General features: G+C 38.6%; 7 protein-coding genes across 11 annotated transcripts; 3 read left to right on the top strand and 4 right to left on the bottom strand.

Annotated features, from left to right (window-relative positions):
- The first annotated feature begins 430 nt into the window (after positions 1 to 430).
- On the top strand, positions 431 to 3,228 carry LOC106317484. Its single transcript, XM_013755295.1, has 2 exons — positions 431 to 1,107; positions 2,847 to 3,228. The coding sequence occupies exons 1-2, from the start codon at positions 446 to 448 to the stop codon at positions 3,082 to 3,084; spliced, it is 900 nt and encodes a 299-aa protein (XP_013610749.1). The 5' UTR covers positions 431 to 445; the 3' UTR covers positions 3,085 to 3,228.
- Positions 3,229 to 3,392: 164 nt separating this feature from the next.
- LOC106315555 lies at positions 3,393 to 5,552 on the bottom strand. Its single transcript, XM_013753318.1, has 7 exons — positions 5,068 to 5,552; positions 4,806 to 4,914; positions 4,501 to 4,660; positions 4,254 to 4,402; positions 4,022 to 4,173; positions 3,814 to 3,928; positions 3,393 to 3,724 (listed from the first exon to the last, which is right to left on the bottom strand). The coding sequence occupies exons 1-7, from the start codon at positions 5,487 to 5,489 to the stop codon at positions 3,596 to 3,598; spliced, it is 1,236 nt and encodes a 411-aa protein (XP_013608772.1). The 5' UTR covers positions 5,490 to 5,552; the 3' UTR covers positions 3,393 to 3,595.
- A 627-nt stretch (positions 5,553 to 6,179) lies between these two features.
- On the bottom strand, positions 6,180 to 8,704 carry LOC106316962 (putative BTB/POZ domain-containing protein At5g13600). Its single transcript, XM_013754828.1, has 3 exons — positions 8,523 to 8,704; positions 7,167 to 8,451; positions 6,180 to 6,762 (listed from the first exon to the last, which is right to left on the bottom strand). Exons 1-3 carry the CDS (start codon positions 8,579 to 8,581, stop codon positions 6,280 to 6,282), a joined length of 1,827 nt encoding a protein of 608 aa, XP_013610282.1. The 5' UTR covers positions 8,582 to 8,704; the 3' UTR covers positions 6,180 to 6,279.
- Positions 8,705 to 11,503: 2,799 nt separating this feature from the next.
- On the top strand, positions 11,504 to 16,493 carry LOC106318152. 5 transcript variants are annotated; one of them, XR_001265302.1, is made up of 8 exons: positions 11,504 to 11,601; positions 11,726 to 11,786; positions 11,897 to 11,994; positions 12,095 to 13,838; positions 13,955 to 14,258; positions 14,338 to 14,477; positions 14,562 to 15,959; positions 16,071 to 16,493. XR_001265302.1 is itself a non-coding variant. In XM_013756018.1 (7 exons), exons 3-7 carry the CDS (start codon positions 11,977 to 11,979, stop codon positions 15,608 to 15,610), a joined length of 3,255 nt encoding a protein of 1,084 aa, XP_013611472.1. In that variant the 5' UTR covers positions 11,504 to 11,601; positions 11,726 to 11,786; positions 11,897 to 11,976; the 3' UTR covers positions 15,611 to 16,493. The 5 variants fall into 5 exon arrangements, 3 of the variants coding, with proteins under 3 accessions (XP_013611472.1, XP_013611474.1, XP_013611473.1); XR_001265303.1 differs by having other exon boundaries at positions 14,562 to 15,715; positions 15,850 to 16,493; XM_013756018.1 differs by having other exon boundaries at positions 14,562 to 16,493.
- On the bottom strand, positions 16,415 to 19,247 carry LOC106318154 (ABC transporter G family member 6). The gene has a single exon (XM_013756021.1). It carries the CDS (start codon positions 19,102 to 19,104, stop codon positions 16,912 to 16,914), a length of 2,193 nt encoding a protein of 730 aa, XP_013611475.1. The 5' UTR covers positions 19,105 to 19,247; the 3' UTR covers positions 16,415 to 16,911.
- Positions 19,248 to 19,682: 435 nt separating this feature from the next.
- On the bottom strand, positions 19,683 to 21,848 carry LOC106315869 (mRNA-decapping enzyme subunit 2). Its single transcript, XM_013753697.1, has 8 exons — positions 21,693 to 21,848; positions 21,463 to 21,614; positions 21,243 to 21,370; positions 21,050 to 21,145; positions 20,637 to 20,789; positions 20,447 to 20,550; positions 20,301 to 20,368; positions 19,683 to 20,212 (listed from the first exon to the last, which is right to left on the bottom strand). Exons 1-8 carry the CDS (start codon positions 21,776 to 21,778, stop codon positions 20,040 to 20,042), a joined length of 960 nt encoding a protein of 319 aa, XP_013609151.1. The 5' UTR covers positions 21,779 to 21,848; the 3' UTR covers positions 19,683 to 20,039.
- A 142-nt stretch (positions 21,849 to 21,990) lies between these two features.
- LOC106319369 (myosin-11) lies at positions 21,991 to 26,787 on the top strand. The gene is made up of 18 exons (XM_013757676.1): positions 21,991 to 22,239; positions 22,378 to 22,590; positions 22,898 to 22,993; positions 23,384 to 23,436; positions 23,526 to 23,622; positions 23,713 to 23,786; positions 23,881 to 23,992; positions 24,079 to 24,189; positions 24,360 to 24,436; positions 24,790 to 24,856; positions 24,992 to 25,057; positions 25,175 to 25,282; positions 25,368 to 25,498; positions 25,592 to 25,658; positions 25,738 to 25,805; positions 25,893 to 25,986; positions 26,060 to 26,130; positions 26,203 to 26,787. Exons 1-18 carry the CDS (start codon positions 22,090 to 22,092, stop codon positions 26,570 to 26,572), a joined length of 2,025 nt encoding a protein of 674 aa, XP_013613130.1. The 5' UTR covers positions 21,991 to 22,089; the 3' UTR covers positions 26,573 to 26,787.
- Positions 26,788 to 27,100: the final 313 nt, after the last annotated feature.

A 27,100-nucleotide genomic window follows, 5' to 3' on the forward strand; every position in this document is an offset into this window, starting at 1 on the left:
AAATACTCAAAATTTTATCTATTGAATTTTGACCATAATTCTGAATAATTTTATTTTACTTACTTTTATAATAAAAATAATTCCACTAATTATTATTTTTATTAATTATACGAACATGTTATTTCTAATAAAAATAAAAAAAAAATATTTTAAATGAAAGTAAACTAAATATTTTCACATATATTAAAAATTAAGACATTTTTCTATTGCTATTTCACTTGCGGGTTTAACCCCAGTGAATATAAAAAGTAATAAAAAAAGGAAACAAGAGATGATTTTTAGAAAGCCAAAGAATATATTTGGTTCATGAGAAGACTCTTCATAAAGAAAATGAGGATATATATTCACCATTTCACTATATAAATTCTTATATTTTCATCTCTTATACCACCCAAAGTGAACTCATATCCGCTTGTTGTCTAAACAAAAAGAAGAAAAGTAATCAATGGATTCTTCATCCACAATATCCATCACGAGAGAAGAGTTCAATACTTTTCACTTGTATGACAGAGCACTTTTCTCTCGTCTTGTCATAACTCTAAGACGTGACATTCGCCAGTCCTATCAAGTTATGAGCTTTCTCCTCTATCTCGAGACGATTGCTCCTTTCCTGAGAAATTTGATAGCGGATTTTGCCTCTTTACCGGACGCTGTCGTCAACATGGTAGCTGACGAAGTCGTGACGTGCATGAGGTGCTTGTCCTTCGACGATTTTCCAGCATTCGTGACCCACTTGAGGAGAAGCATCCTCTCCCCAGAGATACCTTACATCACGGGTGTCACAAGAGGGTACTTAACTCTCATATTCGTCCACAACAACCGTGAAAACATTCTCTTTGAGATGAAGAAGCATCTGACGCGTGTATGCGTCCGAGCTTTTGAGGATATATGCGTGCGTGCTGAGATGTACAACAGGGAGATTGAAAAGAGGGAAAAGGCGATGGCGGAGATGAGCCAGCTGGGATTTAGCAGTGCTGTTCAAAATGGTGGATCAAGAACTCGCCGGTTCTCAAGTCGTCGTGCAAACGCAGATAATAGGACTATCTTCCTCACATTTTCTAGAGGATACCCAATTTCCAAAGCAGAAGTGTATGCCTACTTCACCAGGTATTTCATCTGTTATATAAGCCAATGCATGCATGCAAGGCCAAGGCAGTGCCATTTTTTTCTAAATAACAGTGTAGTGCAATTATCCGTATTATTATTTGAGAATTGAATTTGATTATTTGTCATGTTCTCCATGATTCTAGGTTGAATCATCATTTTAATAAATAATTTTAATTAGACTGATTAAAAATTTAATATCTTTAATAAATAATTATACAATTCATTATTTAATTGATTACAAATTAATATTATAAAAATTATCTCAAAAATAAATGGAAAACGTGTTTGAAAAAAAAACTATAATTCCATGTATTTATTTATTTTTATCTACATCTTTCTTATTTTCTATTTTTATTAGTATTATATACACATATAATAATTAGATTTATCATTATACTAAAATATTAAAAATAGTTTTATAAAAAAATATTTTTATTTTTTTAAACGTAATATGTCATGAGATATTTTTATAAATTATAAATTTATTAATGAGGTATATAAGCAATAACAATAAATTTGATTTACATTTGTTTGTTAAAGTAATTTTTTGTGGCATTTTCTTTTTATTCTTATTGTTCTGTTGCAAGAATAACATTTATTTGTTATTTTAATTGAAAATTTTAATATCTAATTATTTTTATTGTTTTTATATATTTTTTTAGGAATGGAATTATCTTTTTAAAATATTTTCAAAATACCTGCCTCCAACAGAGAATATATTCAAAATATTAATTTTTTATTTACAACAAGCAACTTATATTTATAAAAAATAAATTAAATCTATTTAATTATAATTTTTTTTCAAGAGTTTCACAGAATTATGACTTTGTTTAAATTAATTTATCTTTAAAGACTATTATGTAAAGAAAATTGTGATTCTATTTTTTATTTATAAAAACTGTATTTTCCAAAATGGTTTGTTTTATTTGTAATTATTAAAGTTTGAAAGTTAAACTTTGAAAATAACAAATTATGATTTTATAATAAAAAATATTATTTTATAGGAAATTGAAATTTCTGTTTCAAAGTAAAAATATATAGATTAACTATAGCTTATTTTTTTCTATTATAGCATTTAGAAATGAAAATAGCAATAGATAGGAAATGTTCTAATTTTATACATTACATATTAATGTTTTGTTTGTCAACAAGGTTGGTCTGTTTGAGTGTTTGTTCAGTTATTATTGGAGATATTTCACAATATAATTATACATATATCAATATTTTTATTTACTTTGATTAATATAATATGTAAAGTTGTGTTCGGTTTAACATTCTTGTGCTTTTGATTTATTTTGAGATTTTGTAGGTTTGGTAACTCCAAAAATGTGGTTTGATAACATCACTTTATATCAAAAATTATATATTTTTATTTAATTAAAGAAATGTTTATAAATTATTATAATTAAAAAGCTGGTTAAAGATAACCATATTTTAAAATAAAAACTATTAATGTTGTTATCCAAAATAATGTTTTTAAATAAATAAAAGTTAAAATTTAAGAAATTGAAAGACTCATCAAACAGTATAAATTTATTTATTTTATCTAAATTGTTTGATCTTTAAAGTAATCATACATTTATTAATAAATATCTATAAAAGAATTTTGGGCAAAACACCTACTTATAAATCTATATATTTTAACTACTCTGGCTGGAATGGTTTGGCACGGCCATGCATGCATGTGGTTGAAGGTTTTCACGGTAGTAATTCTTATCTTTTTGGTGTTGGTGTTGAAGGAGATTTGGGGAAATTGTAGAAGCGATACATATGGGTGGAGCGGGAGTGAATGCACAAACGCTATATGCAACGATGGTGTTAAGTTCTGCCTCCAGAGTTCCAGATATTCTAATCGAAGGTGTCTACAGGACCAGATACATCATCAATGGAAAACATGTTTGGGCTCGAAAATTCATTCCCAGTCACAAATCCTCCTCCAAACATCTTTCTCCCTATTCCTATCGAAACCTTTTCTAGTTTCATATGTTTTTTTTTTATCTTAAGGAGTTGTGAAGGGCATCATGTGCCCATTTCAACAAATTTGAGACCTATTTTTATTATTGAGGGGTTGGGGGGGCTTTTATTGGTGATTGACATTTGGTTTTATCTTTGAATTATTTTGCATGGACTCCAGTTTATTGGTGATTGGCATTTGGTTTTATCTTTGAATTATTTTGCATGGACTCAAGTTGGTCACTTTTCAAACATCTTATGGGCATTCTTGTCCAAAAGAAATAAGCTTTTGGACACAAAAGGCTGTGTAAATACTTTCAACTTTGAAAAAATCAACTTCAAAAGATGCATAAAACAACTTTTGTTTGACTGCAGATAAGCAGTGAACAAGGAGCATAGTACGAAACTCATTCCTAAACTTATGATTTTATGAGCTTTCCTATCACTTTACAGAGTGAAAACAAAAGAGAGTGTTTACTTGTCACTACAAGTAAGAATAAGTTTTAAGAATAGCAGAGGAGGAGGATGGTCACAATCACAAGGATCTCCGGACCATGTCGTACAATGAAATGGCGATTTCAGCACTGATCAGGATAATGATTAGCCACTCCAGAAAATCTGATTTCCTGTTCTGAAGTATCTCCTGAAGGAAACGAATGTTGTGCTGCAAATTCCCCCAAAGTAAACATAAAGAAGGTTAGTCAAGTTTCCACAAAATGACAAGACATATCATGGGAAAGACTCTGTATATACCTCTACAAACTTGAGCTTAAAATCAAGGCTTGCGAATCTCTGTGTCAATTCAAATTCATCCCTAAGATACTCCCATATCTGAGCGTATTTCGCATCCTTCCAAGCTATATCTGACCTGCATTTTCCCCCAAAAAACATGAGTGAGCCAGTCAGAATCACCAACAAAACTAGTCATCAACGTAGGCATCGATTCTTTCATCTCACTTACCTTTCAAAAAGACCAAGCTTCAGAATCACATCAGCCAGATTAGAATTAGCCTTTCCAACCAACTGGAACAGCTTCTTCCTGTCCATTGTGAACGTTCCTGTTTTCTCCATCCCACGGTTTATGTCAGTAAACTCTGCTACCATACCATCAACCTAACAGAAACAAAATTGATCACCCACGACATCATTTTTCACATCCCGGAGTATGTATAAGGAGGATCTGACATCGTTACCTGCCGGCCATAGTAATCCAGAGCTATGCTCTGGCCAAGAACACTCCCGATGGTTCTGATGCCATCAATGTTCAAGAACTGCAACATGATGTAATCCAGTCCTCCTTGCATCCAGGTGTTCAGATCTGGATTCTCTCTCACTTCATACTCTGCAGTTTTACAGAAACAAAGATATCGAAGTTACAACACAACACCATTCTATAAATTTTTAGCAGCTAACCAAAAAAGGAAAGAAAGTGGAACTCACCATCTTTTCTCATCTCAGAGAGCAAACCAGAAGAATGCCTCTCCACCACTTTAAGATACTCATCAACCTCGTGCTCCCGTACATTAAACAAGACAATCGACCCATACTGGAATACCACCATGTAAATGCACTCGCTCCCACTAATGCAACCACCAGTACCCTGAATCAACAACATCAAACCTTCACTGTGATAAGTAATCCAATGAATCACTCAATCAAAACATACTAAAAGTGTACTAATTTCCAGCCAAACTGTAAGTAAACCTAAAGTACCTCAGCTCTAAAGCTGAAGTGATTGAACTTACAGTGGGATCAGTGTGATTGCCGAACTTAAGAACAACATAGTTAGTCATACGCGAAGTGGGTGGGATGAAGTTGTGCTTGTTCTGCTCAACTAAGCCTTTCAAATCAACGCTGCACACACAATCACATCCACACAAAAACAACTTCAATCATCAAAAAAGGTTTCAACTTTCAACTATATAAATCACTCATAATCAATTCTAGTTTAGATATCAAACGCTTAACCCGATCCTGATTCCAATACAGAGTGACATAAAACGATACCTAGTGGAGAAGAAATAAGCTCGCACAGGAAGAGAAAGCTTCGTCTCCTCCTCTAATCCGCCGTGATTCCCATCAGCAACCTCCAAAGTCGGAACCTTTTCACTACCCTCCTCAGGCTGATTCTGATTCTGATTCTGATTCTGCTGCGGCTGAAGCGAAGCGGCTGTGGAGGAAGAAAAGGCCCTCACGGTGAAGAGGGTCCCGAAGCTTCGTACCCCATGAAAACCGCGAATCGGAGAACTGGAGAAAGCTACGGCATTGGAGAAGACACGAGAGGCAGCGTGTGGCGACGACGACCGCGAGGAGTAGTACAACGGGAGCGGAAGCGACGGCGGTTTCTGCTTAGGGGTGAAGATCGAGGAGAGGAGTGTACGGACGGAAGGGGTTAGGGTTTTAACGTGGACGTCAACGCTTCGCATCATTTTGATTTCTATTTGGAGATGAACGGTGAACAAGACGGGGCCTCTCTTTTTCCCTCTCTGCTCAGTGAGATCACAGGGTTTATACTTGTTCCTAGTATTGAGTTGAACGCGTGCCGTTTATACGTTTTATAAGCTAACAACGTGCTGTTTCTGGATGAATGGTAATAAACTACATCGATTTTGTTTAATAAAAATTTGCAGAATTACCGGATTGTTATTATCCTTGCAGTAGGATATTTTCCACTGATTTGTGAATAAGAAATTATTAAAATTTTTTCAAGATGATTTTATAATCGATAGTTTTAACTGTTTTTTGAAGGCATCCACATCCAAAATCCATCGATTAGAAACTTTCACCAATAAAAGTTTTTTAAAAAAAAAATTCAAAAGCTTAAGAGATCTATGTCAAAGTTTCAAATATTAATATTTTTAATTAGAAATTCCTATGCAGATGTCCTAAGAATTCATGTCAGTTACTTCTAATTATATCAAATCGTACCACTAAACTACTTCATAATTAAAGATTTACATTTGACTGTTCTATTTGCATAATGTTAAGAGAATTTCACTAATATAACTGAAGATAAATTGTATTTTTGGGGTAAACCCTGGCTACCACCTTACAATTACGTTTTGTGTAACATTCGCATTGAAGAAATATAAAATATTTTTAAAATCAAAATTCTGTGTTTGAGTCACTAAATGTCCAACACGAAGCATATAAAATGGAACCAAAGTAAGTACGTCTAAAGACCATACAACACTCGTTATTAGTTGCCACTCTCCCCCATCAGTTTTTGGTTTCACGAATCATCAATAGAGTGTCTTCCTCTCCTCCTTTACCTTTTCCACCGCATGGTGAAGTCTTAGTCTTAGACCTCGATCCAAATATCTTTGAGAAGAAGTTGCGTTCTTCTTTAGGCTTCACAAGCTTATAAAGATCTTGCTTCATGCTCGTACATTCTTTTTCAAGCTCGTAAACACGTTCCTTCATCTCCTTAATCCCCATCTTGGCATTTCCTTTAGTTTTGCTGCCTCCTTCTAATTCCGGATTCTTGCCGGTTGTCTCTTCATTGCTGCTGTTTGTGTCCATGTCCAATTCTGCTATAGATGTCCTAAGCCGCATTTGTTCAAAGAACAGGACTTGTACTATGACTCGTACAGGTAAACGCTCGTTTTGCGCAGCGTGTGTGCATGCCTCCAACGACAGTTTCTGGCAGTTCATTAGAAGACACAGTTGCTCCCTCTCATATTCTGTCAGCCATGGATGTGCCTGTACAGGTCCAAAAAGTTACATACACCATAGAGAAATTTACAAGAACCATTTGATAAATAAATAATAAATTAAAAAAAGATTCATTTGATACTAGCCAGCAGTGCCGATTATTTCTAGACCATGTTCAAGTGTATATTTAATAACAGAATAATTTTATAGTTTTAAAAATTAATAGCTTTTATTTATATATGTTCAATGTTTCTTTGAAATTATAAATCTTAAATATATAATTATATCTAAAAAAAATAAGATTGTAGAAACTAATATATATATTTATTTTAAAAAATTCTTAATTTCTTTTACTTTTAGACTCAGGTTCTATTCCGACCACTCCACTGTCACATGATAAAAATGGTCTTGCTATCAAGCAACATATAAATATATAATAAGGTTTTGTTTACCTTGATGTATATATCAATAGCACGGTAGATACCATCATCCATTGGCCTCACATCTTCAGGGATCAAAGCACCAAGTGCTTGAAACTTCAATAGTTTCAAGTTCTCATCAGATCCCACCTCAGCTAAGTAGCCATCTATCAGACTAGCAACCTTCGTCATAGCCCTAAGAGGATGATCAGAGTCTCCCATCAGTTGCTTCTCCTCTACGTTATTGTAACACCTTGAAGAAGAATCAAACGTCAACATGAAGTGATCAAGAATCCTCTGGACAGAGTCAATATCATAGAGTGTTTCAGCTGAGTATCCCATGTTTGGTATCAACAAATCTTCTAAACCAGCTTCATCCAACTGCACACCGATCTTCCTCTCGAGACTATCTTGAGTGACCGCACTAGCGTGCAGAACCATCGATGTCCTAAGAAGCCTGAGCAAGAACCTCGTCGAAGCAACGCGTTTTTCGCTAGGTAACAGCTCCACGATTTCTTCGAGTAGACTTCGTTGATCGTCGTGAGAGTAGTAAATGTCATCACCGTAGTTAGTACCTTCCTCTGAAGACGATGAACCACAGTGCCTAGAACAACCGAGCAAAGGAAGGTTCCGTTTCGCGTAATGCGTGACGGACGCTGCTATTAAATCAGCCTTCACGCCTCTTGACGCAACGGTTTGAATGAACCTTTTGTAGATTGGGAAGTCGAGGAACGATGAGACATCGTTGAACCACCAGTTACTACCACTCGTGGACTTAGTTTGTATACCATTCCATAATGTAGTAGTGGTTGTTTCTGGTGCTGAGATTGGCCAGTTGAATAAACTTTTGTCCTCTGCGTAAGAAGCCTTGACGGCTAAAGAAGAAATGCACCTAGAGACAATGCCAAGCTCTTCAGCGATAGGTAGGAGCTTTTTCTCGCAGCTTTCCAAGGCTCTGATGGAATCTTCCCAGTTTGTGCAAACGTCGTCGTTTAGGAAACTCTCGGTGAGGTAGATGAGGTTTGCGTTTCCGTAGTTTTCGCTCATTTGGAGATACTCCGCTGCGCATCTGAGGGTTACGACGTTTTCGGCCGTGACTTCGATTTTCACGCCGTAACAGAAGTTGGCCACGTGGAGGAACGTGTCTGGTCCACCGGGAATGTCGTGGAGCTGAGCGTGATGAGATGCTGTCTCGGAGGCTTTGCTGAAAAGAGCTTCTAGGTATCCGCTTCTTGACAGCAACGGAAACTTGTGGAGATGGAAGGTTTGGTCTTGTACTTGGATCACCACGTCGGGTTTAAGACCAGTTGAGCAAACCCTGATCAGATTACAAAATTTTTGATTAATTATTTAGTTAAGAACACACTGAATAAGGAGAAGAGGACTAACCATGTGTGACCACTTAGATGAAAGACTTCAGATTTGGAACCAAGTTTCATGCAAGCCATCTCTTTAGTTATTTCCGCGAATACAGAATAGTTGCAAATATAATTTTTATAGACGCTTTTTGAGTATATGAGTATGAGACCGAGTCTCGTGGAGAGATAGATACAGAAGAAGAAGCTCTCTCCGGTTACGTATTATCTGTTACAAAGTTTTCTTCGCTTTATTTTCTGGCATTTTGTAACTGTAACGCGTCCCACGTTCTCCTCCCTCTCTTCATTTTCTGTGGCTCTCTTTGGTAAATTCTTTAATATTTTCAGTATTCAACCGTAGGAATTAAATGTGGGAAGATCTTTGACTGACTGCTCAACTATTTCATTCTCTCTCTTGCAATTTTTGGTACAAGTTAAAAGGCTAGTCAAAGTCGGTCCACTACGAGCCCAACTCATAAGGCCCATTATATAGACACAAAGCAAACACATACGTAAATAGCCCTAGTTAATCTACCTATCCGGCCCCTAACTTAAGCACACTTGTGTAGCTACAATTTGCAGATCAACCCGCAGATCCACAACAGTTCAATCTGTTTAACCCGCTAATCCGTGTGGCTTAATCCGTGAAGCCCCCTAATATATGATCATAAAAACATTGTTCAAATCCTCCCCGACTTGGGCCTAGTTGGGTCTACCCCCTTGGCCCTCAGCCCATATTGACATCTCTATGTGGTAGCCATCAAAGCTTAATTACAGTGGTAAAACTTTTTTTTTAATCGAATGTTAAATTTAATTCAAATAAAAAGACCTTGTTCATCAAGTGTGGCCTAATTTTAGATTATGAAACTATCTTCTCCTATCATATCTTTGCAACATCAGTTTGGCCATTCCCCCAATCAACTCTTTGTTTCCCTTCTTCTGCAAAATGGTAAATCTGTTTCTTATATTCTTATTCAGCCTCTTAATTAGAAATTCACTTGGTGATGAGAGCTCATTATGTCTTCTTCTATTCCTTTCCATCCAAATAACATGTATTGTAGACTGCAATATGTAGCGAGAAATAAATAGTTTTACTCTGCTCCAATTTGCATTTACGGTAACGAGTCTGACCATACTTTTCCATTCCACTGTGAACTGACTCTGCATTATCCCTTTCATTAATGCTTCACATACTTCTCTTGAGTAAGGACACTTAAAAAATAAGTGAACAATAGTCTCCAAGGGGTCTTGGCACAACACACATGATGCATCATCATTAATATTCCAACTCCTCATCCGATCTCCCGTTGTTAATCTTCCATGCATCACCATCCAAGTTACAAAAGCGTACTTTGGGGTTGAATGCTTGAACCACACAGCAGGATGCCAAGAACAGAGATGATATTTCTCTCTAATATTGAGCCAAGTTTCCCGAGTAGAAAACTCCTTTTTGTATTTGCCCTTCTCATTTCTCCACAATGATATGTCCTTCTCTTGTATCCAATTTACTTTATACTTCTCTATTTCCAATTCCAACCTGATCAAGATAGGAACTCTATGGGGACTTCTAGAAATCCTTCTCCTGTGATTTCTAGAAGTCCCCATAGTAGCATTTGCTGGAATACCCATGTCAATGTGCCCTCGGCCACACAATAGCTCCTGTAAACAGCCCAGAGAAGACCATGTCTCAAACTGAAAATAAGCTTTTTGTCCATTTATCACCTCCACTCTATACAAAGTTTTTGCAATCTCTCGACATTTTAGAACCTTCCTCCACATCCACGAACCATTTTGTGTATTTTCCTTTATCATCTGAATAGAACCCTTCCTGATAAGGTATGTTTTGATCCAATTTACCCATAGAGAGTTGTTAGATAGAATCCTTCGTATCAACTTGAGACCGCTTACTAAGTTTACCTCTTTTAGAGGCCTTATACCCAACCCCCTCCTTCCTGCTTTGTTTTACATATGTCCCTCCATGCTATTTTTTTCTTTTCTGCCATATTGAGCTCTGGACCAGACCAAAAAAATCCCGAGAAGATTCTCTCAATTTCTTTTATACACCCATTAGGGAAGTGCTAAAACTTTTTAAAGGCCCCTAACCAAATATATTTTCTTTGTTTGTAACTTTTTATTAACTTTCATACTAAATTTCAAAATTTAAGTCTTAAATATTCAAAACTAATATTATTTAACAATTGTAACCTAACCTGTAGCTTAGTGGTACTTTGTATTTAACATCATCATTGTTTTTATATTTGAATTTAATCAGCATAGTTTTTCAAAAATCTTAATTGGTCTTTATTGAGTAAACATTCTAAACCATGAGATTATGTTATGGCTATAAACCTATTACTGATGACTACTAAAATAACAGAATAGAAAAAAATGAAAATGAACAAAATACTAAAAATAAAAGGAATTATGTTATATATTATTATTTTCTAAATTTTCTAAAAATAATTTTATTTTATAATTCCTTAAAAATAGGAATGAAAAAAGAATTATATGAAAAAAATTAAATGACGTAATATTTAAGGAACAAAGAGGAATTTAATATTTTTCTTCATTCAGTTGGTCACTATTTAAAATTTAGACTTCTAGAATGATTACTATTTTAAAAAAAATCATGAATTTATTTTAGCTAGTTAGGCAATATAAAGAAATATCCATATATTTTAGAATAAGTAGACCAAAAATTAAAAACATTCCGGTGATTTATCACTAGTATTCATAATCTTAAAAATGGCTAAAAAGATAAAGAAATGTTTTTTTCTTTTATAAAAATCTATAAAGCATAATAAATCGTTAACTATGTGTTATAACTTATATTCAATTTTATTTATTTTATAATTAATTATATATTTAATGTTTTTTTTGCGTCAAATATGATTGATTTTTAAAAAAAAATATTTAACGTTATATGATTGAAAATTCGCCTAAGAAATTCGTATCGATAATAATGACCTAGTAACGGGTCAAACTATGAGATGAAATAAAGGCAAAGTTATGTGTGTGTGGCCCTTGTCAAACTTCGCATCTCTTTGTCGAAGCAATTAGCTGTACTTTCCTGGAAACCGCTGCCTACTCAGAGACCTCTCCATCACTCTTTGGTAGATTCCTCTTCCTTCTCTCCCTCCCACTATTACTATTATTCTCTTTCTTCCTATAATCTTAGACTTCTACTACTTGTCTCTTTCTTTTTTGTCGGTGGATTTGCGTCTCTTCTCTGGTCAGTGACTGTATCTTTCTTTCATCGGAATAACTAAATACTTCACGTCCTCTTTCTCCATCAAAGGTTTGTTGATTCTTCGTGGTGTTTAGATACTCTGCTAGTTGCGTGAATTAGAGTTTATGTTTCATTTTTTTTAATCTGAAAACTCTATTTGACTTTTATTGATTTAAAAGACAGATCTGCAAGTGTTTGGTGGAGTTAAGCCTTAAACAGGTACAAGCTTTGGGGCATTTACTTCGAGCGACGCAGCGCTATGTCTGGAAACCAACAGGTGTTTTTTTTTTGTTTTATCCCAAATTAAACACTAGTACTATTAATGCATTCAATACTTGTACAAACTCACCATGTTGTTGTTTTCTTATTGCTCTCAGCCTCAGATCAGCCTGCCTACATGGCGGTACAGTGATTTCAATGCTGCTATTCCCATCAAGAAGAGGAAGTACTTTGTACAGCCGGAAGCACCTTTGGATAATAATCCACTAGCTAACGAGAAAGGTGATACTAGGAGTGCTTTGGATTCATCTGATAAGACTCATGTCAGTCAGAAAATGATTGGCGAGGGATCTAGGATTATCAATATTGGGAAACCAGTCCCTTCGTTGTCTGTTTCTGTCGGAAAAAATGCTGAGAGTGTTGGGAACTTAGTTCCTGACCAAATTAGAGTGAAAGTTGAGGAGCCAATTAACTCCAGTCCTTTGGTAGCCTCTGAGGTCCCTTCTAGTTCTGACATAGCTGGCAGTTCACTCCATACTTCTCTGAGAAAGCTTCCTTCGGGTGTTGAACAACACCCTGGTGTACTTGTGACCTCAGATAAAACTGTTCATAAGGCCCATGGCATTGTTAGGGAGACACGTGGCAATGAAGAGTGTCAAACACAAGCATCTGCTGGTACGGGTAATGTTGCCTTGTGGCTAGGTGCTATAACTAAAAACAATGAAGAGCCTACAGCGCTGGATTTGTCGTTAAGCAAGGGAGTCTGTGCCCCTCATGACCCGGATTTTATCAATTCTGGAATTCACAATGTTGTGAACAGATCAAATTGGGATTTGAATACTACCATGGACGCTTGGGAAGATGTTCTTGATCGCAAGACTAGAGTTAAGACAACTGGTGCGTTCTTAAACAGTAGCAACAACACAGGTTGCCCTGACATGGAGACATCAACTAATGTTATTGCAAAGTCTGTTTCTGAAGGGGTTAAGTCTCCTACATTGACTTTGACACAGTCTGATCATGAGGTTAAATCCACTTGTTCGCTTAGTCTAGGCCTCGGTTCACATCCTCCTATTGTCAGATCTCCTTCTCTATCAGCCTGTACAAGTACTTCTAGACCAGCTATGATTGTTGGTAATGTGAACTCGGTAAACCTTAGGACTGTGAAGTCAGAAGTCACTGAAGAGAGTGTGCAAGTTGATCCGACCAGGCTATCACAGGATGTTGTTGGTAGATTCAGACAAGAAAACAGTCTCGCATCTGGTAGTTTGAAGCTTTTGGATTCGATATCAGTAAAGGCTGAGCCAAATAACCTCACTCAATCGGAAGCTTTCAATAGGAAAGATGGAACGTTGAATCATCGCCGTAGACCATTAATGCAATCAGATGAGATCCTTGATTTACCGACAAGTTTTACGCCAAATCAGATGGATAAATATATGCCTTCTAGTGGCATCGGCAATGCGCTAATGTCCTTGAATGGATTGACGAGAAATCCAGGCGTACAGAGTTACCCTGACTCTACATTACAAGACAATCCAGGCCAGAGCTCTGGTCATGGAGATCATAACCTCAATGCATCAGGTGTGAATGATAAAGTTCTAGATGATTGCAAGACCTATGTTTCTCCTGGAACTGATGAACTTCCTAAAAGTGGCGAAGAAAAGAATATCTTATATGGTAAGGAGCTAAGGGAAAAGTTATCCAGTCACGAGTTTGACCACGATTGTGTTAATGATAGAGTGCTAAAGAAGCAAGTTGGAAAAAGAAGTACATACGAGGACGACGAGAAGGTCCAAAGACCAGTTGCCATGCTTGCTGATGTTCCATTTGACAGTAACAATCAAACTTCTAACCATGTGGAAGAAAAAGAGAGTCAAGCTACACTTCTTGCTAATACAGGTAATGAAAACTATTAAAGAATGCTACATGTTTGAAATTAGTTGACATGGCAAGCACTAATTTGGAAACTAGGAGGCTTACTCCAGATATTCAAAGTGGAATGTTTGGTGGTACAGGTTATAATGAAGGAGGGATAGTTCAGGATGGTGAACAGTCAACTCATCAAATCATTCATGCTAGTGAAGGAGTGTCAGGTGTGTCTACACTGTCAGGCGGAAACGGTGATAACCCTGAGACATTAGATAACAACAGTCCAGTTTCACACAAGGCAGAGATGTCTACTTTTGACGATGATCCTCCTATGGCGTTGAGTGAAGGTAGTCCGGGACGAATCAGGACACTAGATGCTTCAGACAGCTTTGTGGAGAGAGATAGATTGCCTGGTTTCTCACTTGGACAGCGGAAATATTCGAGATGGAGGTGACATTTCTCTTCCCTTTCCTTATCTCTATACTTCCATATGATACTTACACTTCCCATTATTGTTTTCTTTTGCTAGTGATGAGTCCTGCAGTTTCTCGCGTGAGAGCTACCGTGGCAAAACCATAAGACGCCCCAGGCTAAATTTCATGCCTCACAAAAGGAGATTCTCTGATGATGATGATACAGAAAGCAATCTCCATGAAAGGGATACAAAAAGTAAAACTCATATCTAACTTTTGTCAAATGTAAGAACAAAGATCATTGTTTCTAAGTTGCTCACTCTCATCTTAATGAATGCAGATTTTGAGTCAAATAGCTATGGAAACACTCGCCGGGGTCGAGGTGGCGGCGCTTTTCCCAATAGAGGGAGACGGCCTGCAGATGACGAAGGAGACACTTTCCCCCACTCCTTTACGAGAAGAAACACTAGCTTTTCATATACTCAAAGAGGACCAACAAACAAAGAGGAAGCATCTGAGTTTCACGGGTTTAGAGATGGTGAAAGACAATCCAACAATACGGAGCCGATGTTTATGACTCAGTCACGTCCCTATCGAGGTCGGAGTAGTTTTGGTCGAGGAGGACGGACAAATTTCTCAAACAACTCCAAACGGGATTTTCCTGGATATCGTTCACGGTCTCCAGTTAGATCAAGAGATAGATCAGCTGGTCCGTCCTCGTCGTCTTTCAGGAACAGATCACAGGAAGATTTCAACGGGAATACAGACTTTTCTCATAGGAGATCACCCTCAGGTTACAGAACGGGGAGGTTAAGCTCGCCTGACCATTCTGGTTATCCAAGGGAAGGGTTTGTCAGAAGGCACAACTCTCCGCCTTACTCGCATAGACCGAGGGGCCGGGGTTATGAGAGGGGGAGAGGATATGCAAGGGGGAGGGGTTATGGAAGAGATGGCATCTCTTTTAGGAAACCGTATGATCGTGTTGTGCATAGGAACTTGAACAACTTTGATCCTCGAGAGAGGGTGGACTACAGTGATGATTTCTTTGAAGGAACGATTCATTCTGAACGGTTTGGTGGTGATGGTAATGCTGAGAGGAGACAGTTTGGTTATAGACATGATGGTGGTACCAGCTCTTTTAGACAATCTTTTAGCAATGATGGTTGTGGACCTACTAATGTAGAGAATGACCCTGACGCTGCGAGATTTGGACAGAACACTGGTGTTGGAAATAGAGGGGAGCAAGGGAGTTTAGTGGAGACTGATGGGAGAAATAAGAATTCGAGTGAGAATGCTTCTGGAAGAAGTAAGAATATGGAAGAGGAGGAAAATTCAAAGCAGAGTGAAATTTGGCGACAGGATGAGGTTGGTGGTGGTGATGGGTTTTAGAAGAAAGATTAGTACTCAGTTTGCGTGAATCTTCTAAGACCAGGAAGATTTTGAGTATAGTGAATTAGGTACAAAACGAAAGTTCTGTGGTTTACCATGGCTGAGGTCAGTTAGTAGCTGATAACTGTGGTCATTGCTTGCCTGTGTATATACAGCTCTTCTCTTTTGGTGTCATCTAGATCTTTTTTTTTGCCTTTCGTGCTGTTACTCAGACTTCAGTGTTGTTCTCTCCGTTGTAGCACTGTCCGTGAATGGACATAAAACTGAAGGAAGATGGTATGGCGTGAATACATGTGGGAATTTTTCAGGCTTGTCCACACTCAGTAATCCTCAGCTGCTTGGGTAGAAGGTGACTTATCTAATTGATATGAGGCGAGGAACGACTAGGGTGTTAGAAGAGACACTTTCATCTTGTTGAAATACAGCCACATACACCTTTTTAAACATGCAAAAAATGCAGGTTTGATGTATGAGTCTCTTTGCCAAAGCACTAGTACTCGAAGTTGGGCTTGCTAAGACGATAATGACCCCTACTATGGATGAGCTATGACTGTTTTTGGCTTAGAACATTCATTTTCATCTGGAATAACACCAGATAATGAATTCTTCTAACATGATGTCATCAATTAAGTGCTAGGCACGCCCAAGATGATTAATAAGTACACATCTTTGTGGAACTTGAAGTATAAGCTATACCAACCTTGCCTGAAATGTTGTAACAGCCACTGATTATCTGCTGTCAGAACCAGGTTTACTGGAAACTGCTTAAGTTGCACCACCTTTGACCTATTGGTTTGGTTACTCTTTTTTTTTTCTCACTTCATGTGAGTTTGAACTTCAAAGGTACATCTCACCATGAGGAAAAGAATATTTCTGATTGATGTTGTTGCTTCTCCAGTGTAGGCATGTGAAAGATTCATGCCATGGAATTTTGCCTGGTTTAATCAGTAGATGTTGTTAATGAGGGCATAAAGTGTTGGGAACTAGGAGAGAGTTCATCATGCTGAATTTGGAATTGTGTCAGTTTGTATTTAGTTCTTATTTCTGAGGCAAGTTTATGAAGCTTTTTAGAGGATGATGTGTTTCAGTGATGAGACCATGTCTTAAACCTTAACCATGGTTTTAGCAAATCTTTCAGCATACATGTCATATGATTCTTCATAGAATATGTTCAAATGGTGTATTTTGAACAATTTTACCAACAGAATAATAAAAGATATACAACAAAGAATAAAGGGAAAATACGGGATACAAGTAAAACAAAGTTCAAATCAGTCCATAGATTAAGCATAGTTTCGTTTTTACCTCCTCTTGTTCTTGCTGCCCAAAAGCAGAGAAAAGTAGAACAAGATTCGGAAGAAGAACCCCCAAGCGACCGTGATCCACAAGCAATTCCATTTGCTGAGATCCATAACGCCTTGCTGCTGCAAAATATCATACCCTGTGGTCAAGCAAGTGGAGCTCGTGATCCTCATACCAAGCGACTTGCTCATAGTTGACAGAAGCTTAACTTTCATCCCCTGAGGCACAGCCGCGAGAGGGGTGTTGTCGAATATCTGAACTCCTCTGATAAAACACTTTGTCGGGTCGCTGAATTCATTTATCAGAACAGCTTCGTAAGGGTACTTGACTAAGGAGATGTAATGGAACCAGATCCAGTAGGCAGGGATACGATCTCGCGTGATGAAGAATCCACTGAAAAGCAAGAAGTAGGCTAAGATGGCTACCACGATGGTGTAACCGAGCATTACATGCGGGACAACGCCTGATAAGAATGTGACGAAGGAGCTTCCTGCCCAGAAAGCTGCCAAGACTATTAGGAAGTAGAAGAGGAAGCCCATGAGGCCTCCATCTAACCCCACGGCCCAGAACGTAGTCGCTGCGAAAGCTAACGAGAGGATTATTAACGAAGGAAGGGCAACAAGAGAGTGAGAAAGCACGTAGGAGGATCTTCTGTAAGCGTTGTAAGCGGTTTCTCTCATGAAAATAAAGCGTTCTTGGAGGAAAACGGGCAGAGCGTCTGCGCAGGTGTAGAACGTCGTGGACATCGCGAACGCGAAGAATCCGAGACGCTCTTGGACTCCTTTAGGGGAGTTATCAAGCTGCCAAAACATGGTTGCTAAGATGAATCCGGTGACTAGAACAGCTCCTAAGCGTATCCCGAACAGCTCAGGCTGTCTGCGGTAGTTAGTCATGGAACGTTTGGCTAGAACTAGAAGTTCGACCCAGAACGGGTTCGCAAACGTTGGAATGGTGGAAACAGGGCTCGATCCGGAGCCAGCATTCGTCGTGGTGGCTCCGGAGACGAGCTTCCCTTTGGAAATGCTAGCGCTGATGGCTTCTTTAAGAGATAGACCGGTCTGAGTTCTTGGCTCTGCTTTTCTCAGTCTGAACTCTTTGTTGAATTCAACTAAACTCCTCGTCCCACCGGCTGATCCTTCGAGCTCTCGGATTAAGTCTAAAGCGAACTCGGTTCGATTCTCGCGTTCGGGAATCGGGTGGCCAAACTCAGCAAAGAAACTCGGTAGCATCGCGGGCGATCCGCTGAAGACGGTTTGTCCACGGGATAAAAAGAGTAGCCTATCGAGCAAGCGAAGGAGACGATAGCTAGGCTGATGAAGAGTCATGATCACCATACTCCCGCTCTGCGCGATTCGCTTGAGAACCTTAACTACACTGAGAGCACTCGTCGAATCAAGTCCCGAGGTAGGCTCGTCGAGGAAAAGCAGAATCGGATCGTGGATGATATCGTTTCCGATCGAAACTCTCCTCCTCTCACCTCCCGAGATCCCACGGTGACCTTCATCTCCGATGATCGTCTTCGCGGCGTTTCGAAGTCCGAGCTGATCGATCAAAGCTTGTACTCGGAGACTCTTCTTCGATTTCGAGAGGCTTCTCGGGAGACGAAACTCCGCCGCGAACATCAGCGTTTCCTCGACCGTGAGCATCGGGAAGAGGAGATCGTCCTGCATCACGTAAGCCGAGATCGCTTTCTGCATCTTCGAGTTGAGAACCTCGCCGTTTAGCGTCACGTTTCCTTTCAAGCTTCCTTTCGCGATTCGATTCGCTAAGGCGTCGATCAGCGTCGATTTTCCGGAGCCGCTCGCTCCGAGGACGGCTAAGATCTCTCCGTCTCGAGCCTCGCCGGAGATTCCGTTGAGAAGCGTCTTCGTCTTGGAAGAGAATAGGCTCTCTCCGACGGTGGGATCCGCGGAAGGGGCGCGTTTCCAGGTGAACTTGCGGCGGACTTTGACGCTGTAAGTGAGGTCGTTGAAGGAGAGATGGAACGGTACGGATTGGTTTGGGGAGGCGAGATCCATATCAACGTGAAGCTGATGATCGTTGAGCTCAACCGTCGTCGTGTCGCCGACGTTCTTCAAAAGCTGAGCGAAGGTTGGAGAAGAAGAAGTGGCTGAGAAGGTGGAGAGATGGTTAGGCTCCGGGGAGAAGAACGGTAACGACATGTTGTCGTCTGCTGCTACCACACGGGACATACTGTTTGTGTGAAAGCGGGAAAAAATAAACGGCGTCAAAGCTACCGTTAGCAGGAGAGGGAAGAGTTTCTGAGTAATGGATTTTAATTTCTATTTCTATTTATAGATAAACTTGTCAATCTGGTTTGGGCCTTTGCTTTGATTTATAGGATTAGCTGGATGAACAGTTTTTTTTCTAAAAAAGAGAAACTTCAAAGTCACAAATGGTGACGGCTAGTGTAGATGAACCTCCAAACCTAAAATCGAAACAAGTTAGTGTGTAAAACACAAAATGCCACATGTCACCACAGTGTTTTCGTATAGCATTCAAATATATATTTTTAGGCCACCCTTGCCCAATTTAGGCCACCTTTCTTTCACCAACCTTTCAATCTAAAGAGATAACTTATAAGTTATGAAAAGATGATTATCATAAGGATTGTTATAGTAACTTTCTTAACTAGGTAAATTCATTTTCTGGACCCACAAACCTTCAAGCTAAGAAGATAAATTACACAATGTAAAAAGACGATTATCATTATGATAGTCATGGTAACTTGAACTTTAACCAGGTAAATTCTAGTGACAAAAAAAAAAAAAACCAGGTGAATTCATTTTTTGGATGTGGTGGAAAAGACGACATACGTTTTGATTTACATAACTGAAAGGATAAAAATAAACATGAAATAAATGTTGTCAGGGCTACAAATTAAGAAACACCAATTGTATTAATTGTTAAGCAGATGATTACACGAATAAGAAACTCCGTTAACCTTAGGCTCGTCACAAGTATTTATCATCTAAAGCCATCATCCAAAGAATCGAGATGCATACAGCAAATACCCCCGAAGAAATAGAGAGAGTCCAAGCGTATGAACATATCTAAACGGTTTTGCTATACACAAACCGCATCATAGCTCCTCCAATACCAACCACCCATATATGACTGAGACTAGTCAAGCTGAATAACCTGATTCCAAGATTGCTGACGTGTTGAACTTGAAGCTTCTGAAACTGTTTCCAGGCTCAGTGTCTTGAGGACGGTTGAGTTCGGGCTTTTTATTGCAACTTTCCGTTGCTGTCCCGTTTCCTCCACCACTACTAGTCTTCGCGTTCCACACGCAGCGTGCTGTACAAAAGCCTATGAAGTCAGATCTCTGCCACACAAAAAAAAACTATCTTTTATGGATGCTGATTGAAAAAAGACTATATCAAACCTCTAGGTGGCTTATCACGTCTACGTGGTAGAGGAGCCGGATGCTTTGATATCCACGACTTCAACGACCTGCACATTTTCGTAAATCTCTAATGCTATGCACCAATTATAGCTATGTGGACAAAATAAAAAGGCACAACTACTTACGCAAGAAAAGGTGCCACCATATACAACTTGAGACCAGCAACTCCATGAGTTATCACCTCATTACTTGCTGGCTGAAGATGATCAAGCGGATGCCATGCAATCTCCTACAAAGTATTCCACAACAACTGAGCGTAAGTAAGAGACTCATCCATAATACATACATACGCAGACAAAACCACATCCTACATACGCTGATTTCCTTCTTTGTTAGTGGTGCAAAAGATGTATCATCTGCCACCCCAGCAACGATGAAAAGTCGCACTCTTTGCTGTCTGAATGTAAACTCAATGTATTCTTCTTTTTTTAGTAGCTTTGAGACATCAAATCCAGTTTCTTCCAAGACCTGTGTTTTATCACATAGAAGAACAGTTATACAAGTCAGCCAGACCAAGTGTGACAAAACATTCAGCTTTTTTTATCATTAACCCATGATCCAAGTTTAAACAACCAATCAGCAGGACAATTACACCTAAACTAGTAGAAATAGCCGTAGAGAGCTTTAAGATGCCATTATGATAAATGAGTGGTTGCTATCAAGCTGCTACAAAGGAACATAACAAATGAATCACGCAAGAAACAAGAAGCAGTAAAATAGTTACTAACCTCACGTATAGCACAGGCATAGTCTTCTTCATCCTTACTCTTCTTCCCACGGGGAAAGCTCCAGCTTGATCCTTTCCATCCCTTCACCAACAAGCACTGAAAAAACGACAGAGAAAAGTGCATCAACTAACAAGTAAACTGATGATGACAAGAAAAGATCCAAAAACTGTAAAGATCACAAGAGTGGTCTAACCCGTTCATAAGTTTCATCAAGAATAATAGCTCCAGTGACAGGAACTCGACACTTGTAAGACGTAAAGTCTTTGAATATATCACCAATGTTAGATACATAAGGTCTCAAAACATCACAGCTGTTGAATACTAAGCTCACGTTAAGGCAAAAAGATCCACATAGAACAAATTTAAACACACTAATCAGCTTATACTGAAACAACAGAGAGAGGAAAGGATACGGAGCGAAGTAAACTCCTTCAAAGACAGAGACTTTAGAGACGGATCATTCTCCACAGCATTGTCTTCATAGTACCAGTAAGCATACTCCACCAGAAACAGAATCCTCTCGAATGACTGTTGATCCTCTTCCGGTACATTCAACACAAATCGACTGAGACAAAAACCAATCGAGAAAATCATCAGTACCGAACATATCACTTCACTTTCTATTAGTAAAAAAGGAATAAACCTGCAAAGATCGTCAAGGAGTTCCTTTGAGGGGAGGCAGTTTCCGACGTTCTTCGATGAACTTGATGATCGATGGAGACCCGACATTGAACCCTAATACTGGACGAGAAGGAGTGTTCTCTTCTTTCTCGGAGAAGAGGAGAGAATCTGATGTGGAAAGGTGGGACCTTTAAATCTGAATTGGCCTTATCGCTCTCATGGATTTAACTATCCGAGATCCGACCCAAGTGTTAATTGGATACATTAATGGATATCCGAGAGAAAATAATTAAATATTAGTAGATACATTGACCGAGCTGAGCTTCTCATTTCATTTCGGTGATTTTAGAGTCTGTGAAATTGATTTTGTCTTCTTCCCGAGGAGAGGAGATTTGTTCCGTTAGTTAGAGAACGAGACCATGTCGTGGCTGCGAACGGCTGTTAACAAGGCGGTGGAGGTCGGAAACCGCAAAAACATCACACGAACCGTCAAGAACTACGCCGACTCCGTCGTTCAGCAGGCTGGCCAAGCCGTCGCTGAAGGAGCCAAATTGTTCCAAGACCGCATTGTAAAATTTCTCCCCTTTTTCCTTTTTTTTTTTTTTTTTAAATTCGGTTTCCCTTTGTTTGCGATTAGGTCAAAGTTTTGATTTTGAACTTTGATATGACTTTGCATGAATTAATCTGGAGTGTGTTGCTGTTTGCAGCGTGTTGGGGCGTATAAGAGTGTTAACCAGACGATTCAGAGATTGGAGGAAGCTGCGGTCTCCTTCAGGGGTCATGAAAGAGCGTTGCTTATTACCAGATGGTTATCTGTGCTTAAGGAGATCGATAAAGCTACTGGAGGAGCTTCCGTCAAGGATAAAGATGTGACTTCTGAGGAACAAATTGCTTATGATGAAGCTAAGAGGCGTGAATGGGTATTACTTTTTTTTTTTCCTTTTTTGTGATCCTTAGTGGTGTTGGGTTAAGAATCTTATATGTTTACGAGCCGGTTTTGTTAAAGAGGAAGAAGTTTGTAAAGATGTCATCATCTCATCCTGCATATCAATATCTCAAGAATATTACTTTAAGTAGATATGTTTGTTATCCTTAGTGAGTTAGGTTTGGTTAAAGGGTTAATAAAACTGACTTTCTTCCTACGAGTATTCTGCTTTTAATTCCATGTGCCGTATTTATGAACTTTTTCCAACACAATTTTTTCAGAAGATGCCTTTCCATGTGTAGGTTTTGTACTACGATCCAGATATAGGAGGTCAGCCACTAAACTTCCGTGATGTTTTTCTGCAAAGTCAAGCTCTGGAGGGCATCGTTCTGTCCATGGTATTCTTTCGCTACCTAAACTTGATCTTTTAGTGGCAGCCTGATAAATTCAGAACAAATGGTCTTCGTTCTCTAAAATATTAAAGAGTTTGGACACATTTGTAAGTGTGGAGTTGTAGGAACGTAAAAGGCTTGAGATACATCACTGTTGATTCGATTTCTCGGTGTTAATTAGAGATAATTGAAATGGAAAGACAATATATAGCTTGGATGAAGATAAAGTAGAGAACAAAACAGATTAAGTAGACTCTTATATGTTGAGAGAGCCTGTCATTTATCTTGTTCCCGAAATGTTTTGTATATTGTATTATACCTATACTTTTGGATATATGAAAAATATGGTACCTTCTTTGAGTGTTATTAACTCTATGTTTGACTGTTCAATTACAGATTATGGAGCCACCACATGATGAGGAAGTTACCCTACTTCTGGAGATGTTCAGGTGAGTAAGCTGGTATTCCAAATTGCATTGCGAATATTTGGCTTCAAACAAAATGCGTTTATTTATAGAGCTTAACATTGTTTTCGCAGGCTTTGTCTGAATGGAGGAAAGGAAGTTCATGATGCCATAGTCAGCAGTATGCAGGATCTTGCTACAGTCTTTTCGAGTTACAAAGATGAAGTGCTTGTAAGCGCAGCATTTATGTGAATGTAAGGGCTTTTTTTTCTCCTCCTAACTTGCTTACTTGTCAATGTTTTGTGGGTTGCTCTTGTTCAGGTTAAGCAGGACGAATTGATTCAATTTGCCCAAAACGCTATCACAGGGTTGAAGATTAATGCTGAAATGCTGAGGTGTCTTTTACTCTCGTTTCTGTCTATAATTGGGTAACTGAGTCATAGAGCCCTGTTCATCTTGCATCACTGTTGATTGAGTTTTTGTTTTCAGAATTGATGCTGAAGCTTCTGATCTTAGAAAAAAACTCGAAAAGATGAACGCCTCTCAAATTCCACAGGAGAGTGAAGACAAGGAAGTTAAAGCCGCTCCATTAACAATAGAGGTGATCGTACAATATCTCCAAATCCTCTCTTCTCTCCATAAAGCTTATTTGGGTAGCTCCATGTGATAGATTCTCTCGTTTTGCAGGCTCTTAAAGAAACACTTGCAAAGATTCGTCTTTGCTCCAGATTAGAAGCGTTGTTAAATAGAAAGAGGCAACTAAGCAACGGTGATTCACCTGATATACATGCTCAAAAAGTAAAGCTTTATTATTTGCTATTGTTAATTAGCATCTTGTTCTACTTGCTGATATGGATTATTAAGAGTTTCCTGTATTCCGTGACAGCATTTACATTTCACGAGTTCTGGATGTTAGGGAGAAAGAATGTTAACCATGAAAGATAATGTATAATTTGTATTTGAACCAGGTCGACAAGCTCAAGGTGTTATTGGAATCTTTAGCAAATTCGATTTCCAAAGCTGAGAAACGAATATCCGAAAACAGGTAAAGCAAGCTTATTATCAACTCCAGTTAGCTTCCTTATACGTGCAGTTAAGACTTAGTTTTTTGTTCAGTTAAGGTATGATATGGTATATACGTACACTCTGTGTCGCTATATCGTGTTCAGTAAATACTGCCGAGACAATGTGCAATTCGTTCCTTGCTATTTTCTGCTGAACTTAAGCATATACATTTTTTTAAACGTTTTCGTTCTATATGCATAGCAAATTCGAACTATGGCACTATCAATACAATTATGATTTTCGTTAAAGCTTGTCTTTGTTGTATTTATATGCCGCAATCTGTTGAAATAAAAATACCATTAAAATATTAATTGTCCAATTGTCTATTCACAGACTTCAGAAAGAAGAGGCACTCAAAGCTCGCGTGGTGAAAGCAGATGAAACCGGTGAAAAGGAAAAGGTTTTGTTTCTCCCACTTTTATTTGTTATTTTGGTATGCAAGAGGGAAAAAAAAACACTTATGGTGGCAGCATACTTCGGTATGTTCATCAGCTGACAGTATTGAGATTCTCTCTTATTAATTATTATGTAATAGGAATTGAGTGCGGAGATTGCACAGCTTGAGAAACAAAGAGATGAGTTGGAAGCTGAACTGAAGAAGGTAATTTGAATCTGCTTTGTTTATATAAAACGATTTTGTGAATCAATTTTATTTCATTTGAGCATATATGATTATTGTGGCAAGGAAGGTGTGTTGGTGAATTTCTCTTCCACGTAGGTTAATATAACATTAGCTGCTGCTCAAGCTCGGTTCCGTAATGCAACAGAGGAGAGAGATCAATTTGGTGAAGCCAACAATCAGATAATCGCTCACCTGAAAACAAAGGTGGCGTTTTCTTTTAGATGAGCAGCTCTCTCTCTCTGTCGTGGTTAACAATTTCCACGTGAAGTAATTTTGATTATGCATGCAGGAGGATGACCTTTCCAAATCAGTTGTAGCTTGTAAGAAAGAGTCAGAAGTTATCAAGACTTGGATTAATTTTCTAGAGGATACATGGCTTCTTCAATGCTCATACACCGAAACAAAGGATAAACAGACTTTGTATTTCTATCAACTCTCAGCTGTTCCTCGCAATTATATCTTACTTTTCTGCCCAACCACACAATGAATAATAATAGTGGATGCATGTCTTAGGGACGAATTGGAGAAGCACGAGGATTACTTCTCGGATGTGGCTTTTAATATACTCACAACGTACAAGGTAACCTTCTGTACATTGTGGAAAACTTAGAACTTAATTAATAAATGACAGAGCTAACTCAACACTTCATGTTGTACAGAAGGAAGTGACACCTCTAGTACGCCGTATAGAAAACTATGTGGAAAATCTGAAGAATCTTGGTCCTGGGTAAATGCCTCTTGTTGAAATTGAATTGCTCTTGTTATGGCTCTTAGTAGTAGTTGGTGACAGTTTTTTTGAATGTGGTGGTGATAGGTTGGAGAAGCCACCAAATGCAGATCAGGGGGACATTCAGGTTGCAAACCCGAGGAAGAGCCTGGAGCAGGAGTATCTAGACTATGAGACTAAGGTGAGATTTGCTGCCTTGTTTCCTTTCTAATTTTCTCTTTTCACTAATAGGGTTTTATCGAAAAAAAAATTAGATCATTGCGACGTTCAGCATTGTGGATAACATGAAAGAGCATTTCCAAGTCCTCCAAAGCAAACTGGAAAAGTGAGTGAGAACATTACATTTGAATTATATTATTATTATTATCAAGTTCTGAGCTCGTAAAATTATTACCAGGAAGGACGACCGGCGTGTGAAAGAGCTATTTGATGACATGGAGAAACTGAGGCAGGAGTTTGAAGCCATAGCGAGGCCAACGTTAGAGATAGAGACTCCATCTCCTAAAAGCGTTGCGTCATCACCCAAAGCCCCTAAGCCCAGCAGTAGTAGCATGGATGCTCCACTCGAATCTACTACTACTGTGACACAAAAGCCAGCGGTGAGCGAGACAGCACCGACTACAACTACTGCTGGTTCGAGTCGAGAGTTTAACCATGAAGCTGAGCTAGCGGAGCTTGAATCTGAATTTGGTAAAGTGGCTCGTGATTACACTGCAGATGAGGTTGATGGATGGGAATTCGATGAACTAGAGAAAGAACTGCAGTAGTAGTTGTAGTAGTACCTACCTCAGCAACTCAGAATAATAATGATCATCACATGCATGCTCTCATACAGTGATTTGTGTTTTTATCTTTTACCTTGGACATAACTCTCAAAAGTTCCTTCGCTGATCTTTTATGGTAATCTATGGAAACTGCTTGTTGTATGTCTACTTGGAACAAATGAAAGCGCTTAGTGACGTGAACTTTTTATACTGGTTAACAAAATCTAGTATCTTCAATAGTATTATTCTAATCTGTTGTAACAATTGTGAGAAGGAACAGATGCGGAAACAGATGAATAAAAGCGATGTAACAACGACACAGAGATTTAACGTGGTTCACCAACTTGACTACGTCCACGGGCAAAGAGAGATCTTATTATTGGAGGCGATATTGAGTTTACAGAGTGCAAGTTTAGAGTTACTTCGAATACAAGATATATATAGTAACATCTCGCATCTAAAACCCTAGACTAAACGGACTCATGGGCTTAAGCCCACGATCAGATGTAACATCCATAATAACTTGATGCA

The sequence above is a fragment of the Brassica oleracea genome, chromosome C9 (genome assembly GCF_000695525.1).
Source record: "Brassica oleracea var. oleracea cultivar TO1000 chromosome C9, BOL, whole genome shotgun sequence".
Classification (NCBI taxonomy): Eukaryota; Viridiplantae; Streptophyta; class Magnoliopsida; order Brassicales; family Brassicaceae; genus Brassica; species Brassica oleracea.